The sequence below is a fragment of the Filicampus tigris genome, chromosome 3 (assembly GCF_054856515.1).
Source record: "Filicampus tigris isolate MCC_2025a chromosome 3, RoL_Ftig_1.0, whole genome shotgun sequence".
NCBI lineage: Eukaryota > Metazoa > Chordata > Actinopteri > Syngnathiformes > Syngnathidae > Filicampus > Filicampus tigris.
Window position 1 is genome coordinate 16668109 of NC_141219.1, and position 20195 is coordinate 16688303.

General features: G+C 40.5%; 2 protein-coding genes across 5 annotated transcripts; both read right to left on the reverse strand.

The window, feature by feature from the left end:
• vrk3 (VRK serine/threonine kinase 3) lies at nt 1-7691 on the reverse strand. 3 transcript variants are annotated; one of them, XM_086026618.1, is made up of 15 exons: nt 7646-7691; nt 6454-6659; nt 6189-6299; nt 5843-5944; nt 5188-5340; nt 4170-4307; nt 4025-4080; nt 3685-3751; nt 2629-2710; nt 2452-2548; nt 2281-2373; nt 1996-2128; nt 1809-1926; nt 809-867; nt 1-735 (listed from the first exon to the last, which is right to left on the reverse strand). In XM_086026618.1, exons 1-15 carry the CDS (start codon nt 7663-7665, stop codon nt 599-601), a joined length of 1572 nt encoding a protein of 523 aa, XP_085882744.1. In that variant the 5' UTR covers nt 7666-7691; the 3' UTR covers nt 1-598. The 3 variants fall into 3 exon arrangements, with proteins under 3 accessions (XP_085882744.1, XP_085882743.1, XP_085882745.1); XM_086026617.1 differs by having other exon boundaries at nt 4170-4334; XM_086026619.1 differs by lacking the exon at nt 7646-7691 and adding an exon at nt 7505-7624 and having other exon boundaries at nt 4170-4334.
• A 90-nt stretch (nt 7692-7781) lies between these two features.
• Nucleotides 7782-19967, reverse strand: rab27a (RAB27A, member RAS oncogene family). 2 transcript variants are annotated; one of them, XM_086026620.1, is made up of 7 exons: nt 19470-19967; nt 17681-17804; nt 12642-12810; nt 11130-11215; nt 10920-11023; nt 9540-9663; nt 7782-9175 (listed from the first exon to the last, which is right to left on the reverse strand). In XM_086026620.1, the coding sequence occupies exons 2-7, from the start codon at nt 17719-17721 to the stop codon at nt 8980-8982; spliced, it is 720 nt and encodes a 239-aa protein (XP_085882746.1). In that variant the 5' UTR covers nt 17722-17804; nt 19470-19967; the 3' UTR covers nt 7782-8979. The 2 variants fall into 2 exon arrangements, with proteins under 2 accessions (XP_085882746.1, XP_085882747.1); XM_086026621.1 differs by lacking the exon at nt 17681-17804 and having other exon boundaries at nt 19470-19957.
• Nucleotides 19968-20195: the final 228 nt, after the last annotated feature.

The window sequence follows — 20195 nt, forward strand, 5'->3', positions numbered from 1 at the left end:
TTTTGCAAAAGAACCATGTTTATTTAAGTTCAATTGTTCCTCAAGGCGGTCAATCCATGTTTGGTTTCAGTCAGCATTTGTAGACAATGCACAGTGAAATAGAATATTTGATATAAAAAAAAAAAAAAAGCATGTGAAGACCAAATCATAATACACAGAATTCCCGTCAAAACCAGTGCATCAAATGCGAACATGCAACCTGTTCCGAGCATAAACATCACAATTTAAACATTAAATAACCAATTCCGTACAAGAAAATACATAAAGCTCAAATCGAATTAAAAAAAAAAAAAAAAAAACTCTTTAGCCAACATGTCATGAGCCAACGTGATACATATTTCAATATGAATATCACATGAACTAACATTCCTGCATAAATTCACTTGAAGGGCAGAAGGCTACAATTTAAATGTTACATAATCCTGCCACTAGTTTTAACATTCCTCCAAGTAGCAGGATCGATAAAATCTCAATAAAAGTTATAAAAATAAACACTGAAGTGAGAATTAAAACCCTAATTCTATCTCTGCAGTCATTGCTCACGTCACAGTAAAATATTTGCAATTCATGTCGGGTCCGTCCTCCATTGGGTCCTTTGCTAAAAGCTGAGAGGTTTCTCCACTGAGCCTCCCAGGTGCGACAGAGCTATGGCGAGCCTGGCTTTCAGTTCCGAGTAGTCCGGCTGCTCCGTGTACTGCAGATCCGCCACTGTGCTCACGTAGCTCTGAATTGCACCTAAGCAACAAAAACATCTATATGTAAGCTTTTGATCAATTGCTTGCTGTGATTTTTCCAAATATTTACTTACTCGAAACTTTATTCCTCCCAAAGCAGTGGCTCAACAGTGCCGGAACGTCGTCCAAGTATCTAAAATAAGAACAATGAAAACATGAAAATGAGAGAATGCACACTAACTGTAGTACCAGTGTCGTATGGAACATGGATCCACTGCCACCAAAATTTGCATACAATGCAAATAATGCCATGTTCTTGCCTACAAAATATACTAAACCATTTCTTATTGATATATGCAGCGCACATAAAAAGTCTACACACCCCTGTTCGAAGCCCAGCTTTTTGTGATATAAAGGAATGGGAACAAGATCATTTCATTTCAAGGGGGAGGGAATTATGAACAGTTCCTAATACCGGTGGATGTTGGCACAAACCATACAGGCTTCAGCTAAAAGCAAAAACAGGTCATGACTCCCATTTAACAGACTGAATGTAATTGGTTAATACCAGACAAACTCATGATATGCCAGTTATAAGTGGGTGTTCACACTTGTGCAATTACATTATTTCAAATGTTTGTTTTTACGAGCCATTTAAAAGGGAAGTCAACCCCCCAAAAATCATTACAATAGTACGTGCTATGCAGGCCCACTAAACACAGCATTCTGATTAGATATTGCGTTTGTGGAAATATGAGCTAAGCAGGAAAATCCACCTGTTTTCAATCCAGCTCGGGGGCGGCCATTTTGCCACTGGCTGTCTACTAAAAACAACATCAGAGTTGTTTTGGGCTCAGATCACAACCAATTACGGCTCAACTGTTTTCTGACTTTGGTCGTGTGACATTCACAAGCTGAGTTGTGATTGGTCGTTACCTGAGCCTTTGAGCAACTGCGATGTCATTTTCAGTCGAAAGCAAGCGGAAAAATGGCTGCCCCTGAGATGGATAAAAACGTGTGGATTTTGCTGCTTAATTCATATTCCACAAACGGTATTGATTTTTTTCCTTTGAAAAAAATAAAATAAAAATCAATGGAGCTGCGCAGGTAAAAAGCAAACAAACAAAGGCTCACCTCTGTTTGAGGTCAGCCACCTGGTCGGGATCAGTGAGCCCGCTCCAGGGCAGCGTGCCTGTGTGCCACTGCAGCATGCAGTAGCCCAGGGACTGCAGGTCGCTACGCCGCGACGGAGCTGAAAAAGAGCAACTTTAAAACCTCACGCCATTAATGGAGCGCAATCCTAAAAAAAAAACGAACCCACCTGCTCCGGTATGACAATCAATGTTGATGAACTCGAGCGATCCTTCGTGTGGCTCTTGGATGCCTTGGCGATAGCCCACGTGGCGTCCACCGGGACAATAGCGCGAGGCATGGTAGTATCCTACCAAATATATCTGAATACACGCATGTGCAGGGACACAAGCACACAAACCAAAACTCACGCAGGCACAGACACACACACAAACACACACGCACGCACAGTGATTGGGGTGCGCAGTGCGGCTCCCACACCGAAGCCGGCCGGCCCCGCGGGCGTCCTCCCGACCTGCGTGGGGTGTCCCGCTTGGATGTAGATGTTCTCGGCGTTGACGTCAGCGTGCACGTATTCGTTGGAATGGATGTAGTGCAGCACGTCCAGCTGCAAGGGGACGCACAAGGCATCAGCTTGGAGCGCCACGGGGGCGCGCCGACCGACGGCCAAAGGACGCTCGCTCACTATTCTGCAGGCCAGATGGAGGATCGTCTTCTCGGGAAGACGACTGTTGTCCATGAAGGATTGGAGCGACTGGCCCATGGCGGGGAAAACCAGGAACCTAAAATTGGTGACAAAAAAGACTCTGTGAAGTGAATGGCGGCGTGGGGGGGGGGGGGGGGGGGGGGTTGAAAAGCTCACCTGTAAGAATCTGTGTGACCGAAGCTGATGCAAGAAGGAATTCCAAGGAAGTCCAAGTCGTGTTGCTTGATCCACTTGGCCACTACAAAGATGCAGCCGAAGCGTTATGATGGCAAAATACGACTTGGTATTTTGAACAAAAAACACTTGAAAACGGTGATTCACAAAGTCCAGAAAATGTCTTTACGATGTTTTCATGGACAACACTTTTTTTTTTTTTTAAAGTACATTTCACTAACTTTGAAGCACAATACATTTGCATTGAATCTTTCACAACTGTTATTTTGGAACAATTATTTCAGTCCAATTTGTATTCAAGGAAGAGTCTCAAGTAACTAAAAAGTGGTCCTCCAAATAATTAAATATCCAGCAAAGAAAAAAAAATACAGCAATCAAAAAAAGCATGAGCGCCAACTCGACGAAAATATAAAATTGGAATGTGCACATTCACAATACATATTGCTCAACAATATTACTTTAACTTAAACATTTTTTTTATGAAATCACATCTATTGAGGCAAATTTGCACCAAGGTTTCTTAAATGAACTTTTTTTTTTTTTTTACAGCAACAGCTACTCTTTGTTGTTTTTGTCAGATTTCAACAAAACGAGTCACTTTGAAAATGGAGCTTCTGTGTGCAGTCATGTGACCGCCTGGCTACGTCTGATTGGTCATATGGAGTTAAACGGCACTCATTGGATTGGTGAGTCCCGTGACGGTGCTCCAAGTGCCGACCAGCCGTCTGTGACGAACCAAAACATCGCACAAAGTAATAATAGATTCATTAAAAAAATAAAAAATAAAAACAGGAAGCGGAATGTTGTTCAATGTAACAGAGTAACAGTACTATTTCTGCTTCACAAAAATACTCGAGTAAAAGTATGTTGCATTAAAACTATTCCGACGAGTACAATTCATCGCCGAAAATGTCACACGGTAAATGTAGCTCAATACTAGCCACCTGTGGCAACGTTGTATGCTACGTGATTTAGCGGTAGCTTAGCTTGCGTCATGCCGAATGCTCGTTGGAATACGCAGACGGATGAAATGCTCACCAGATGAAGGCTTGGCAGCCCTCTGCAGGAAGTTCTGCTCCTTGTAGATTCTTCCTCGTTCAGCACCCTGCAAGTCAAATGCTCAGCCATTCATTGGCAAAAAGATGGACATTATTGTGGTTGTAGATTCGCAAGTGCACATTTACGTAGCTCAAGAGAGGGAAACCAAGATTGAGCCGGCCACCGCCAAGCCAATCGAGTATGTACAGTATACTGTACTGGATATATTATGTTTCACAACAATACTATGTACGCTATTTATAGTTTCATATGTACTTGTGGATGAAAAAGCGAAACGTGAAGAGTCTCTGTCACCGAAATGCGTAAATACTACACTCACCAGTTTAAGGATATAAGAAGATTCCTTTGAGGAGGACCATGACCCTTTGTGCACAACTGGGAACAAATACAGTGCAGATATTAGTTCATCCCCACGCTGGAATTTTGTTTCATTTCCTCGCCAAACGTCAGGCGGGAACCGTTACCTTCATACACGAGCTCTGTCAGGCTCTGACCGAGCAGCTTGACCAGCGTCCACTTCCTGCCCGTCGTGTCCGTCAGCTCCTCGCCGTCCTCGAGTCGCTCCACGGCAGGCGTCTTCTTGGCTTTGCTCTGCCCTCTGCCTGCGCATTCATTCGCGCGGGCGCATCCTTAGAAGAGACTTCTTTGATTCGGATGAAGTAAGAGCTCTATCAAACGTTCTGATAGTTCTCATTTGGCATCGCCCACTTTGTTTTTGATGTCATTGACTTGCGGCAGCTGCAAGGTGCGACTTTAACGACGGCCCGCCGTCATGACGTCGCTGTGTAAAGGATCATGAATCGGGGTTGGCCGCATGTGGCTAGCTTTAGCTAGCCCAAACGTTGTTAGCCTTAACAGACTCGCACCGGCGGCAGCGGCACCACGGAATAGAACAAGGGCAGCGATGCTAGGTGACAGTACGCACGTAGTGCTGTTGTTTTTAAATCTCTAGGTCACGGAATGTTCCGCCGTCCTGGTGTGGTGGTTGTCTCTGTTTTGATAAATCAATTCCCTGTAGCCTTGCAATAGGCAATATTACAGTGACAATTAACGTTTACTTTAAGAAATGACATAATTATGTCATGAAAGAATTTTTTTTTTTTTTTTTAACGTGGAAAAATAAGCAAAATGAAGTTATTTTGTGTTAGTAAAGCCCCTATTGGATGGCGATGTATAATTAAGGTTGCATCTGATTATTATGAACTCATGAACTTATCACACGTCTTTGCTATAACACAAATTGCATGTGCCATTATCGCGATACCGATATATTTTCAATGCAATGTGCAGCCGTTAAATTTACAGTATAAAGGCGTTCTATGCGAAATAGTCGCAAAAAACGAACACCTTATATTATGAGTACAAAGGGCCAGTACCGATTCTGACAGCGCTGTGTCCGGCCACCGCCCCCAAAAGGCGTGATGTCGGACCCCGAGCTGTACCTAATGTTGTGGTCGGTGTGTGTGTGTGCGTTTTGGTCACCTTTGAAAGGAGATTTGGAAGCCGGCGAGGAAACAGGAGAGAAAACAGTTCGAGGCAAGTTGTCCACGGCGGATTCCTCTGCGCTCCTCATGGTTACATCTGTCATTTTCTCTCCTTCCTCCGCAGGCTGCAGGAGCGTACCTCTGCCCCGTCCTGTGGGTAATGATAAGATATCATTGCGGGAGGGTTTATAAAAAATGTTTTATACAAATACAGTGGAACCTCAACTTAAGATACAAGCAGTCGCTCAAGTTGCCAGCAAACTTTTCGAGTTTGGGGCTTATGAGCAGTAAATGATAGTAGCAAACTTCACAGTAAGCATTACATTCTCACAGGCATATATATTCCTTATCCTCTGCAAAAATCAACCAATAACACTGTAGCTTACTGAGTCCCTTTGTTGTGAATTTTTTTTGTTTTGTTTTTGTACGTCTGCATTAAACTGCCCCGTCGGCCAAGGCGTGTAAAGCAGAAGGAACACAATGTCAATGGGATTTTCCCACATTCCAAAAACAAGCAAGTTGGACTCATTCAAGACTCTAAATTATCCATACGTGTGAATATGAGTTTGAAAGGTTGTTTATCTGTATGTGCCCTGTGATTGACTGCTAACTGGTCCACGATAGAAAATGGGAGTGTTTCTTTCCAAGCTTACCAGATCTGGGGGATTTTACGATGGGAGGGGGAGAGGCCTCAGCGGCTGCCGCCTTCTTTACACGTTTGACTGGAGTTTGCTTTGGCGAAGACACAATGTTATCTATAAAAAAGGAAAATACACCAGTGCTAATCATGATTTTATTCATCTGGATATCTGTTATATCATTATATTGACTGGCATTCACAGTCTCGATAAAAAAAATACAAATGTGCTCGCTAAAAATTGTGTTTTTTTTCTTTTATGTCTGTGCAAATTCTCAGTACACGAAACACATGAAAACAAGAAAAGAAGCTTAAACATAATTATTAAAAATGAAATATCATAATAACTGGATAATTATTACCTGGATGCGGAGGAGAATCTTCTTTTACGTTTAATTTGGTTTCCCTGTCCAGGCGGAGGGAGTTGCGAGTCTTCCGCAGAGCAGGACGTGGAGAAAGTAAACTTCCATGCACTGTAGATGAAATTAAAATGTTGATGGTTTTGGTAAGTTACCCCTCTATATGTAAACATTTTTTTTGTTAAAGAAACACATCCGATAGAGTTTTTGTCTTGGAGTGTGCAATTGTGCTCAATGTTGTGTACGAACATTGCAAGGATAACCTTACCGTCTGTAGCCTCGTAACTCATGCTGGACCCATGGCTTGTTTTAATGGCTTCGTCCCCTTTAGGGGGAGAGAAATTTGGAGACGGTTTGATGGCCTCAAGTGCAGACGCATCAGTGGCACAAGGAATTTTCTCCCCACACGAAGGACAGAATTTAAAACCAGACTGCAGCTTTGTGCCGCACTGAGGGCAAAAACGGAAAGTCGTTCTGCAAGAGAACGTACAAATAGAGACAGGAGGACACAATGTGGCAAAATGTGAAGAATAGACAAGTAAAATCAAACAATCAGACGGTGTTAAATCAAATGGTTATATCATGTTCACACAACTATAAAATCTAACTCAAGCCGTGCCTAATGACAGGAAAGTATGCTTTCATGAAAATAGATGAAAGCCATATAATAATTTATACAATATTATTGACATACAGTACATCTTAAGATACGGTACATTAAGCTCCACATTCCTGACACCTTGGAACGCCCAAGAGTCACATGACACCAGGGAGGGAAATAACTAATTGAACATTTCAACTTTGTGGTATACTTATACAGTATAAATACACTTGGTGGTATACTTAATTTCTGTTGCCATTTGCATGTTAACAGCTGTGTGTTATTGTGAGGGGACATTAAATTGAGTTTAACGAGCTTTACAACTGATTACTTTACACTGTAGCGAAGTGGCATTTCTTCAGTATTAGGCAACGAAAAGGTCAAATAAAATATTGGCAGAAATGTGAAGGGTTTACTCATTTCTGCGGCTGCATATCAAAGCTATTATTGCAAACACAGATTAGCTAACATACAATATTGACTTGCTGGTATGTGTACGGTGTACACGATACGTCAAATGTAAAGCATTGCTATAGCACTTCGTAAGAGCATCAAATTGGCATGTTCGATTGTTGGCCAATTAACATATAGCATACCCAAAGCACAAGTAACTTGAAATGGCAACAAATAATGCAGACAACAGTGGTCAGTAGCATAAACATAGCTTAGTTGGTCGCTATGACATTACTAGCTAAATGAGCTATTCGAAAAGTTATACCCGCCTGTCTTCCGAAAAGTGTCGTCAATTAGCGCCTGGTTAGCGTCTAGATGTAGATAAAACGTGTACCTATAACTTTAAAAGAAACACATGAAACCAGACAGACGTTTTCAACTACTTGGAGATGGACTTTGGCAGTACCTTTCCAATCCTCCATCCATGATCAGGATGCCTGTGTTTACGTCTTTCTTCTTCGCTGGAATGATAATGAGGTCTCTTAAGAGCATGCAAAAGAATGCTGCCCCTACAGGAATACAGGAGAACTGCACGCAGGCACTTTAGTTTCATTTTATTCATTTAATTTTGGAAGGACACAATACGTTATACATTTAACATTTTAAAATGCATCATGTGTAAGGCACAAATTATGTTTGTATTTTCTTTATTTGAATCAGTGAAGGGGCCATATAATCTTTTAGGAACCAAACATGCTTGTCCTTAATAAATTTAAAAACAAGTGATTTTTTTATTTTAAAACAGTTAAAAGTGTGAATATATTTCATAAATTTATATACAATAAGCATAAGTACACAGGAATGGTCTATAAATATATCTGAAATTAGGATAATTTGAAATGCAAACTGCAGATACGTGTTGCATTGTTTCTCTAAACGGAAGAGCAATGACAAGATCTTTAAAGGGTCTGCGATAAAATATACAGTATATTTTAAAAATGCAGAATTCTGTGCATATATTTGTTTCAAATGTACAAATGAAAAACATGTATTTAACAGTAAATACACAAAAATACAGGTTTTCTTGCAATACATATACAGTATTTCTCTATATTTCTGTATTACTTACAGGACAGAATTCTTTCTTATTGGTATGGACAGCAAAGATGCCAAACAATTGAATTCCACAGACTTATTTTTTATTGCACAAATATGGCTAACCAAGACTGAGAGACGCTCTGAAGTTACCTTGCGTTTACTATATAAACAAAAATGAGCAAATTGCATTGTAAAAAACGTGTATATGTTGAGGAGCAAACAACTTGGCATAAGTGTCGACATTCAATATAAATTGACCATCTAATGAATACTGAAGTGTCCATATAAGACCTTAACTGCAGCATTACAACGAAATGAACAGAACAGGCCTTCGTAGTAGGAGTATATAAGCAGGAAATACTTGTAGGGATTTAAATGGCATATTTATGGCCTGTGTGGTATGGTAACTCACTTGGCTGGATTACCATGTCTATACCTGAAAATATGTTTATCTTAACAGTCACAATTGGACCTTTCAGCATTATGGTAAATAATTATACACCACCCCAAGTAACAAATGTCCATCTTTACTTGAAAGGCAAATCAGTGACATATACAGTAGTACTACACGGTATATCAAAAACAGTGACTCGCCAATCAGCAGGTTTACAGGGGAGCCAATTTGCGTGTTTTAACTGCAACAGATTCCAATCTGTCCTATTTTATGCAGGCCCAGTGTATTTAAATGACTCCTCCGCACTCTTAACATGCACACTTGCTCCTTTCTGAGGTCTCTGCCAAGTCGGCGTTGTTGTGACCGTTTGTTCGGAAGGTGCCGTCCGGGATCCATGATTTGTCCACGCATCGTTCCATCCTCTTCATGATGAGGTCCAGCAGCACGTCCACGGCCTGGTTGACGTTCTGTCCGTTTGCCGCGCTCGTCTCAAAGTAAGGGATCCTGTCGCGTAGTTAAACAAGAAACGTCAACTCTGGATTAACATGAACAATAACCCGGAGATGAATTATAAAAAAAAAAAAAAATACAAACAAAACTTGTTTACGATACATGTCGCTGCCCCTCTTAGCTAACTTCACTAATCTTCTTTTCAAAACTCTTGATGCAGCTCTTGTGCATTGGACTATTTGTCTTTCGATACAGGTGAGCCAGAACAAGATACTTGACACATGTGGACAAATATTGACATTTCCAGGAGGGCCAATTTAGTCTGACGCTGTCTTCTCACTGACTTGAGCAAACAGATTGGGCACTACCTCCTAGACAAACATTTCAGGAAGAGGCTTGGTGGGCGGGTGACACCTACCCATACTTATCTGCCAGCTCTCGGGCTTCATCCTCACTCACGGCTCTCTGATCGGTCAAGTCGCATTTGTTGCCGCATAGAATCACATCTGGATTCTCACAGTAGGCATGAACCTGTAACTGGCCTAAAAGGAACAATACTTACTATATTTGACCTTGTCAAATATGTAGGCATAACATAAATATCACCTTCGTATATGTGTAAGGAATATCCAACAATAGAAAAAAAAAACATATCCATACACCCATTTTCCATATATCCGCTTTCATTTTCAGCTGAAGGGCTTGTTACTAGCTGGTTTTGCTTGAGACCAGATACACAGATGGACTGGTCGCCAGCCAGTCATGGAGAACCAAAATGGCATATTTGCTTTAAAATACAACCTCTAATTTGATTATATTTCCTTTATAATTGGAAGTATTCCATTTCATCTGTTGACATCATAAAATTTCATTCACTATACAGCAAACTGGTTACTGTTCACTTCACTGAGTTTGTAACACGATTGTGATGTCAGCATCTGGGTCAATATCACCATAAGGTCCCCTTGAGACTTCCCCACAAAAATCTAAGATTTTTCTATTGAACTCGATGTTCATTGTGTTATGTAAATGTTGTGATGCTAGAAATGCAGATTTGGTCGCTCTTTTGAAAAAAAAGAAATGAATAAAAATACAGAAATTTTCTTTTTGCTGCGAGCAGCCAATGTACAGGCAAACGGCATAGTTTGAAAAAGATAATTCATTTTGTATCACGCAACCACTTATTAAACACTGCAGTAAACCGAGCAGTGTGTGGGATATGTCAAACATCCATTGAAAAAAAAAAAATGGTATGGAAAAAAAAAAAAAAAGGAAATGCATTCAAAAACACTTGTTGTACCGGTATGTGTGCAAATGTCTGGCCACTTATAAGAACTCCATTTCATTATCATGCTACATTTTCATGACGACAGTGATTCTGTTGCGCACATCAAAGGCACTTCAGAGTGATATTGACCTAATTCACACATTAATAAATTCAAAACTATTGAATATAAAAACAACAAAATAATATGTCTTAACTTTTTGAAAAAGACGATGAAAATGTTGCACTGCTTTGAATGCGATATTGCTTATTTTATGTAACCTCCAGGGTAAATTCTTCTTCTACACTTCTCTTGACACCCCGTAATGAAGCTGATCCGTGTTACGAAACAGAAACAAAATCACGTCAGCATTGAATTCTATAAGGTTTTAGGTGAAATCCAAATTGTATGATGTCAAGATCTCGAAGAATGTAATGATTGCTTCATTACAGCATGTGAAATTCACAATGGTGAAATACATAACATGATCCACAATCATATTATACATTCAGCGCAACAGTAAAAGGACCTACTCATCCAGTTTCTGACGTTGAGAAAACTTTGCTCATTGGTGAGGTCAAACAATAGAATGAAACCCATCGCATCCCGAAAGAAAGCCGTGGTCAAACTCCGAAACCTGACGGGAAGGGGGGAAGGAGGTGAGCAAAAAAGCAGAAAAAAAAAAAGGACGATTGATTGAAGAGACTGAGAACGTGTTAACGACAATATATACGCTGGACTACCTCTCCTGTCCTGCAGTGTCCCACAGCTGCATGTGGATCTTCTGTCTTCGACCTGAAGAGCCATCAGGAGCAGTAGAATTGTAGGTCTGTGGAAAACACACATTGCGTTTAAAAACACCATCTCACTTTTGGAGTGCTGGTACAATCAAGTGCAGTACAAACTTATCTCCGGCTTTTAAGAAAGCAAAGTATTAGTGCGGCTCAGGTGTTTGCTGATGGAAGGCGGTTGCCATCTGCCCTTAAACAACATGAGTCATCAACTGCGATTGACATGAGTGTTGGAATGCATGCCCAATCGGAGTCCCATGGCCATAGGAAATTATAGGATAGCTCTATGAATGGCTAGATAGATAGATAATATTGTACCTACCAAATTGTCACTTTTCAGGAGACCCCAAAAACAATATGTTTGTCATTAACATTACAACATCAAAACCGGGGAAGCCATTTTCAACACTTTCGATTGCTCAATAATTTGTAAAAAAAAAAAAAAAAAAAAACACCCACACATGTGGACTGACCAATTATATAGATTTGTGAAAAAATATGAAATTCCCCAAATTTGGATTTATGAGGTTTGGGCCTGACGCCAACAATATATGTTATCTATTTTACAGTGAGCACTATAACGATTTTAGGAATTTCACCTGTGGTTGAATTCTTGTCAAGTACATTCTTTTTTAAAATGGCGGAGCAAGAGGGTGGACCAGGGGGGGACACTGGCCATTCAAATCAAAGGGCCACTCAAAGTGTGGCCAATGGGCCGCCACCAGTTGCCCATCCCTGGTCTACATACTACCACAGTGTGTCAAATCGCTGAAAAGTTGGAATATTAAATTAACCATCTACGTTGGTCTATTTTCCCTGACATTTTTTAGGCTGAAAGTGGAGATTTTATAACATTGTGTGACTGTAAGTGATGCCAGCAGAGAAGGAACAATAGTTCTACTGTCTTATTTTTTTCATAGGGTGCGTACAAAAACTAAAAGATGGGGGTAGAAGCTATACGAGTGGTTTCTAAAGAGAATAAACATAAATGGCAGCTTAATGTATTATTACTTACATTGTATTTTAAACTGGTGTTGCTAATGTTTTAGATGTGTGTGTGTGTGTGTGTTCGTGTGTACATTTTATTCAATATACAAATAGATGTTGCTTGTTGATAACGTGTTTCCAAGTTTTTGCTTGTGCGGACCCACTGAGATAACCTTGGCCACCCCATGCCTCCCCCCAATGAATAAAAGTCTGGCGTCGCCACTGATTGGTGAGTACAGTACTCATTTTGCTAGCTTGTAACATTAAATATAAAATATTTGGCGTGTATTTATGTGGCGCACTGTGGATGGGGAGATCTGTAATGGCCTGCTTGGTCCAAAAGCAGAAGCTGATAACAAAAAGAGAAGCAATAAAACAAAAGTAAATATGTGTTAAAAGTAGATGTTTGAATGAGATATCTTGCACTGTTTTTTTTGGTCCTTTTTTGTAACACTGTAAAGAAAAGGAGCAGCTTACCACTCGTTTTTCTCTGAAGTCAATCCCCACTGTGGTGATGAACTTGGAGTTGAACTTGCCATCAGTGTACTGGTAGAGGAAACTGGTCTTTCCCACACCAGAGTCGCCCAAGGCTAGGAACTTGATGAGGTAATCATATTCCCCATCAGACATAGTGAGAGATGGATTTCTACAACACACGCACACACACACACACACACACATGAAAAAAGTAACTTCCTTCAATGCTGAAACAGTTGCGGATTTAGTATTCGAGGGCATAATAGTAAAAACAAATCAAGAGATAAATACCAATTTGATTTAGCCAACGGCGCATTTATACACACATCACGTGGTCAACTAATTCCGGTCAAGAGAACGTGTGCACGTGTCATATGACCAGTGTGCGAAAAAAGCATTCAAACAAGCCTAACATTCTTTTACTGTGAACCCCCACCCCCCACCCTCCAATCTTTTCATGTCGAGCCATAAGCGGCTTAATGTCCTTTTGCGTAACCAAGATGCATGATGAACTCACTCACAGTGATGCTAACAGCTAATACTAGCATGTTTGTCCGCGGACCATGAGCTAAGACCACCAGGGCTACTTTGAGGGGGGAAAAATAGCTGAATGGTTTATTTTGTCACATTTACCAGTTAAGAGTTGTAATGCGGCGCACAATATTTATCATATTTCTTTTCAGGCTCAGGGTTTTAGTCTAATCTGTTTGGATGCATGCATACCATCAATTACCTAGCATTGATCTAAAGATAAAATATTCATTAAATTGCTTGCCAGTTCCCAAGCTCCAGTTCAATCTGAGTTCCCATGTTAATGTACACTACTGTAAATGAGGACCAAAACTGCACCAAAACTTAATGACCTCAACCTTATCCAAGTGAGGTTTATTTAGGTCCTTTTAGTTTCTTATGAAACCGTTATTGGAATACATCAGGTATTAAAGCCGGGACTCAATTCCGTATTGGAACCTGATTGCTTTGATGGGCAACTTCATTTTACAGTTTATAAACAATTGAGGGGTGGGCTGGTGGAATATACAGCAGTTTATCATGTGTAGTATCAGTACAACTTCAAACTGTACAGAGTTGTATTCGTAAGCGTGTAAATCAGCTAATTAGTTACACTTCACCACATCCTGTTGCTTGTCATCTAATTTTGTGCCTTGGATCCTAAAAGCGCTACTGATCCTTCTTAACTGTAAATCGCTACTTCTGGACTGTACACCACTACAACCATTTTGGCCTGAATAACGATGAAACTGTTTTTTTTTCTCTACCGAATCTGCGGTCAAAGAATAACGTCATATTTAAAATTAATGAATTAAGATGGATATTAAAAGCCAACACACTTCAGTTCATTAGCCAGGTTTTTGTTATGTAAAAAAAAAAAAAAAAAACCTTATCTGACCTATAACTTGTACGATTCAATTGAAAAAAAACATGTATTCGAAAGCGTAAGTAAAAATTAACAACTGAGATGTGGTGGTTGCACAAGTGTGCACATCCTCTTGTAAATGGGAATGTGTCTCTGTTCAGAATGAACAAATCGCATTTAAACTCCTGTTAAATGGGAGTCAGCGCTCACCTGCCACCATTTAAACTGCCTTTGAGTTTACTAAAATAATGTTCAGATGTTTAAGTAGGCTTTTCCTGATTTATTTTTTTTTTGCTTAGTCTTAAAGCTTTTGTGCCAACACTGACCGATAATTGGGTTTGGAAGTGTTCATAGTTGCCTCCCCCTCAACTAGGGCCCCAGTTGCAGCTGAAGCAAAAACAGCCCCAAAGCATGATGCTGCCGGCATCACGCTCCAACTGTTCGTGTGGTGTTCGTTTGGCGATGACCAATGTTGTGTTTGAGTCAAATATATCGCCAAAATGTTTTATTTTAAAATTTTGAAAAAATAAATCACTCAAAGTCTCCCTTTAACAGTTAAATCAATTAATCAATTGATTTAAGTTCTAAAATCCACTCGCTTTTCCCCACCTAAGGGGCGGCCATTTTGTCACTTACCGTCGACTGAAAATGACACCACAGTTGCTCAGGGCTCCAGTAACGACCAATCACGGCTCAGCTTCGGAAAACAGGTGAGCCGTGATTGGTCGTTACCTGAGCCCTGAGCAAATTTGAAGTCATTTTCAGTTGATGGAAAGTGGCAAAATGGCAGCCCCCTGTGATGGCTAACAACGGGTGGATTTGCTGCTTAACTCATACTCCAGAAATGCAATATCAATCAGAATGCCGTGTTGAGGCGCATAAAACATATTATTGTCAAGAAAATTTGGGGGTTGACTTCTTTTTTTAATTCACATAAGAAATCTGGAGACTGTGTGACACAGTCTGTCTTTTAACCCTGGAATTCAAATGGCGGTAAAATTAGTCAAGTGTTTTTGTCCTGTGAGTAAATTTGTAAGTATATTACAATAGATGCTCATTAAATGCTGGAACACTTCCATTAAGGTCCAGCACAGTTTCCTGTCAATTTATTTTCCCACCTAACACAGTCAAGTAGCTAGCTAGACAAAACAATCATCAGTGGTTAATATGACTAACACAACCCCCCCCAAACCTACCATAGTAATAACAACATACTCGTTATCATTCCTTCCACAGTGCTGAAAGGAAGCAAACAGGCAAGCATGACTTTCCGTTTCGTTGGGAAACTCCACCTTGTCCAACAGAACTTGAAAATCTAGTGTACTTACTGTACAATATAATAAACACACACAAACCTCTAAAAATTCAAGACAAAATATTGTTGAGTTTTTACTACTGAGTTACTGAGACATCAGGTTACTTTGTGTGACTCCAGCAAGTATAGTCTTGCCTCTTTTGACTTTCAAGACTTGGGCAATTCAAGTTAACCGAGGGAATTATGAACAGTTACAAATACAAATTACTTGAGAAGCTTCATGGCATCACACTGTTCCAACGTGGTGTACAAGTACCGTCCCTGGCAAATTTCTCGAAACAGGCCTACTATTACCATCACATATGAAAACAATTTTGAAAAATAATCTAATTGCCATTTTTTCCCCCCCTTCGCATTGCAGTAGCAATTTAATGTGCAATTATTTTCTATTAAAAATGCATCACATCAATGAGCGTCTATTTCCAAAAATATTTATGTCCAATAATTTTGTTCTGTACTGGACAAATTTAGGCTTAAAAAAAAAAGTTACGTATTTTCCAAACTATAAGCCGTTTTTTTTCCTCATCCTTTGAACCTGACAGGTTTAACTGTGACGCGGCTTATTTATGAATTTTTACTGAGGAGCTGTAAGCCACCAATAGATTTAGACATAGTAAATTCATAGACCAATGAAATCACCGAACACATCACAGTGGACTAATGAAACTGTCCAAATCCGCCGTCACACTGAATATTCAGCAGCCATTTGTGATTGGAGTGCACACGCACGCTGTGAGAGACAAATACGAAGAAGTGTGTGTGCGTAGCAGTACACGGCTGTGTGGGAGCAAATATCAAGGATATAGTATACAGTAGAGCAAAAATAAGTGTCTTGATTTGATATTAATGAGCACAGGGAACGAGTGCCATAAATACAGCCATCTCTGCAGTGAGACCCTCATCTCTCTGTTGTTTGTTTGACAACCAACTAGCACCATCGCTGGCAACGGTTGACAGGCGCTAATGGCTAGCCACGGTGGACAGCATTTCTGGCCATGGAGCGACATCCCCTGTGTCTCCCAAACATGTAACAAACAGCTTTCCAAAGGCTACAATACCACATACTTATGTAAACTGCTGCCTGATGAAGCTCATCTGCAAATTGGCTGTGTGTGACAACAAGAGACAGATTGAGAAAGGTTCTGGGAAGCTACTGAGTAACTAGCTGTGTTCAACATTATTTTTTCTTTGCAAATATACCATGTTATAGCCAGAGATGGAGACTCCGTCGGAACGTAACGGTCCATCTAGGACGGATGTCCATTTTGTGGACGGATGAATGGAGGATAAGAAGTCTTTTTAAAAGGATGGACCAAGCAAGGACGGAAGCGGGTTTTCTTCTGTCCCTCTATTGGTCCCTAACCGGGTCAAGTACCGACCTATGTGTTGTGACGGGTTCTTTTAAAAAGCAAGACCACTGTTTTCTTCTGCGATACCATGGAGCCGTCTTTTCACTTCACTTTACATGCGGGTTCCCTGCAGTAACATTGGACAGACATAGTCTGCATTTCTGATTATAACGTGGAGACCGTGGCTATTCAAAAGACACAGCCAATGTATATAAAAATGTGTATTTATGGCTAAATTTAGCTGTTGCAGCTTTTAATCAGGTGGGTTTTGTAGTCCGGAAATTACGGTATTTTGATGTAACAAAGAATGGGCTCCAACATATGACCCCTGCGCCCAATCAGTTCATTAAATCGAGGTTCCACTGTATGCACAAGTGTTGTCACAATACCTACATTTTTACTTTGATGCAATACCTGCAGAAAATACCTCGATACCGGTATTGAAACAATACTACGACAAAAATATCAGTAAAAAGCTGTGAAATAATAACTCGGAGCTAAGCAACTTCAAATTCATTTTGCCTCAGTGAATGTGGGGGAGCGATGGACAAAACCAGGTCAAATGTGCACATTGTCCTTTTTAAAAAGCATATAGTGCTAGTTAAGTCAGATGGCCGTGGAAGTGGCAAAGTACACATCCAGACTCGGATATTTATTTATTTATAGAAGAAAGATTTAAACTGACGTGCGTCACAGACATGATTCCGCCTTCTGTGCGACGGTGGACGTCTGACAGAGTTGGAGCGCTTTCGCAGATTTGTTTTTCTTTATTTAGCATGGCTGATAAAACAAAGGCTAATGATAGTGATAGTGGTGGTGGTGGCAAAAAGCGCAAGCCAAGCGATGATAGTGGTCGTGGTAAGAAAGACCAGGCAATCTCCATGGAAATGAAGGATGCCATTGTCAAAAAGTTGGACAGTGGTGAGAAGATGATTAACGTTGTACATGCCTACGGTATGAATCGGTGAATGGTCATTGCCTTCCACTTCAGCAGCCTCACCTGAAAACTCTTCCATCCACCTCTTCTTCCTCCTCCACCATCTACGTAAGCTTATTCCCAGAGCTCGGCATTCCGTCTGTGACGGACCGGTCCGTCTATCAGTCACTGACGGACGCCCGTTTTGCTTGATGGTTGACGAATGACAGGAAAAATGTAGAAAAAAAAATAGACGGATTAAGCATCGACGGAAACCCCTTTATTTATTCCGCAGTCCGTCAGTCTATTTTTCGCAGTGAGGATTCGATGGCCGCGGGGAGGAAAATAGTGAGTTGTTGTTGTTGCTTGGTGGACAGATTTGAGTGAGGGACCAGGCTGTCAAAGCAAGCAGGCAAGCTTCCAAAGCGCAGTGAGTCACTGTTCTGTTCAAATATCGTCTAGCGAGGGGGGGTATATATGCATACCTAATTAAGGATTGAAGCTTATAGTTCAATTCAGCCACATTTTCACTGTACCAACCCGAGTCTGCGCAAGCTGAATAATTGTACAGAATTTTTTTGGAAAACTTTTAGTTCCTGCAATTTTTCAAGCACAACGCCAGCTGGCAAAAAACAGCTTTAATCATTTCAACAAGGAGAAGTGAAGGACCCACCCTGGGCACCACTCCAGCTCAGAGCATGCAATCCGGATATACACAATACACAGCAACACTAACTACTGCTTGTGACACACACACACACTCACACACACACATCAAACTGACACTAAAGTGAATCAAGTGAAACAAATAGAACGCGTAATGACCCTCAGCTGGTCCTCATGTGGCTGCACTATGGCAAAACATTTACACATTTATTCAAGATTATTGATATCCCACTTAAACTCCATCTACTCTACTAGTACTGTTGTCCTTGTTTTCACTAGTAGAACTTTGGCGTACAAGTAGGACAACTATTTTTTATATTATAAGTGAGACATAGTGTGCACCAGTTGACAACTGTTTGCTACAAGTGAGTGACATTATGAAAATCTACTAGTTAACCTACCATTTTATGAGGGGTACTAGTAGCACATAGATGTCAACTAAAGCACAGTTTTGGCTGTAATTGTCCTACTAGTTTGCCAAACTAGACCTACTAAATGTGGAGACATGCCAGACAGTAGTGGAAGGAAGTTGTGGGGGGGAGATATTACTGTACTAGTAAGACACAGTAGTTCTACTAGCACGCCTCAGTCATTTTGCTAGTGCTCTGAAATGTCGTACAAGTACATGGACCTGGATAGCAAAGATATTGAAGAATTCTACATTACCAATATTAATGTCCTTGATATCCAACATAAAGTGAAATGTCACACATTACTGGAAGGCAACAAATATTCTAGCTGAGACCCAGTCTTTCTACTTGTACGCCCTTGTCATTTTACTAGAGCTCTGAATTATCCTACTAGTGAAGACAAAGACTGCACTGGAACATGGACCTTAAGATGGATATCAAATAATTGAGCATTTATTCGATAAAGACTATTCAGCTAAAAAGGTCCATGTCCTAAACGCCCACTGTCATCACCAGGGCAATTTTGGCATTCGAAAAGGTCAACTACATGTTACTAGTAAGGCAAAACTAAGCAACTTAGTGACATAAAACTATACCAGATAAAAACTAGCGCTTCATATAAGTAGTGCCAGATGTCAGTTCACAGTCGCTGTCCTGCGAGTATGCTAAAGTTGTTCTACTATTGTGCAGGTCAGTTGAAAAAGATTACAAGTATGGTACCAGAAGGAAAAGTTGACGCTAGCTGCAAACAGATGCTACTTGCTGACATTTCCTGATAGCTGATTGACTTTACTCACCGCTTGTGGCTTGGAAGAATACAAAAATAAACAAACAAGCGCACCGGGTTTAAGAAAAAATTGACTGACTCCTCCGAGGGTTAAGTGAATGTATCTATCGCGTCACCTCTGAGCCATTGGATGTCATGGAGGATGGTTACTGCAACTACTTCATTTGGCAAAGCAAAACGCTACTAGATTGAGAAAGAAAAAGCAGCTCCTCCTCCCCACCGGCTTCGACTTGTCAATTTCATCACCGTCTCACTTCAGGGAAACGTTTCTAAACATGCCCGAGGAACACTATTGTCGTACAGAAGTTTGCTATTTGGTAACCTGTTGGTATGACGCAACGGCCACTTAGTAACCATTCCTGACGGAGACGGCCGAAGTGAATGGCCAGCAATTAGACTGAGCCGACATAAGTGAAACACTAGTACAGGTAGAAACACAATTCAAAACACCGAATCAAATCACTAAAATGTAACTTAATGTTTTTTAACTTCACTAAATGAATTTAAAAATATAGATTTTGAAATGTAGAATAGTACAATGCTGGAGGGTCTTAACAAACAGCCACAGATTTCTGAAGGGGCTATAGCACCCCCTAGCCCCAATGTAGTGCCGATCGAATCACAACAGACCCCAAATGTTTCTTGAATGGGCTAACTTAATTTTTCCACTTGGAACTAGAGTGGGCTAATTCAATTTTTGGCAATGACATTCAGTTAAAATCATCACATACACACT

Coding starts and splice junctions, on each gene's coding strand:
- vrk3 (XM_086026617.1), bottom strand. CDS start 7,665: ATGGATGGAGGATTGGAAAG. Junction 3,752..4,024: donor CTTCTTATATCCTTAAACTG/GTGAGTGTAGTA, acceptor TTTGACTTGCAG/GGTGCTGAACGAGGAAGAAT. Junction 2,129..2,280: donor AAGCGGGACACCCCACGCAG/GTCGGGAGGACG, acceptor GCGTGTATTCAG/ATATATTTGGTAGGATACTA.
- rab27a (XM_086026620.1), bottom strand. CDS start 17,721: ATGGTGGAGGAGGAAGAAGAGGTGGATGGAAGAGTTTTCAG. Junction 12,811..17,680: donor GTGGATGGAAGAGTTTTCAG/GTGAGGCTGCTG, acceptor CGTGTGTTGTAG/AAATCCATCTCTCACTATGT. Junction 11,024..11,129: donor GACACTGCAGGACAGGAGAG/GTAGTCCAGCGT, acceptor CCTTCCCGTCAG/GTTTCGGAGTTTGACCACGG.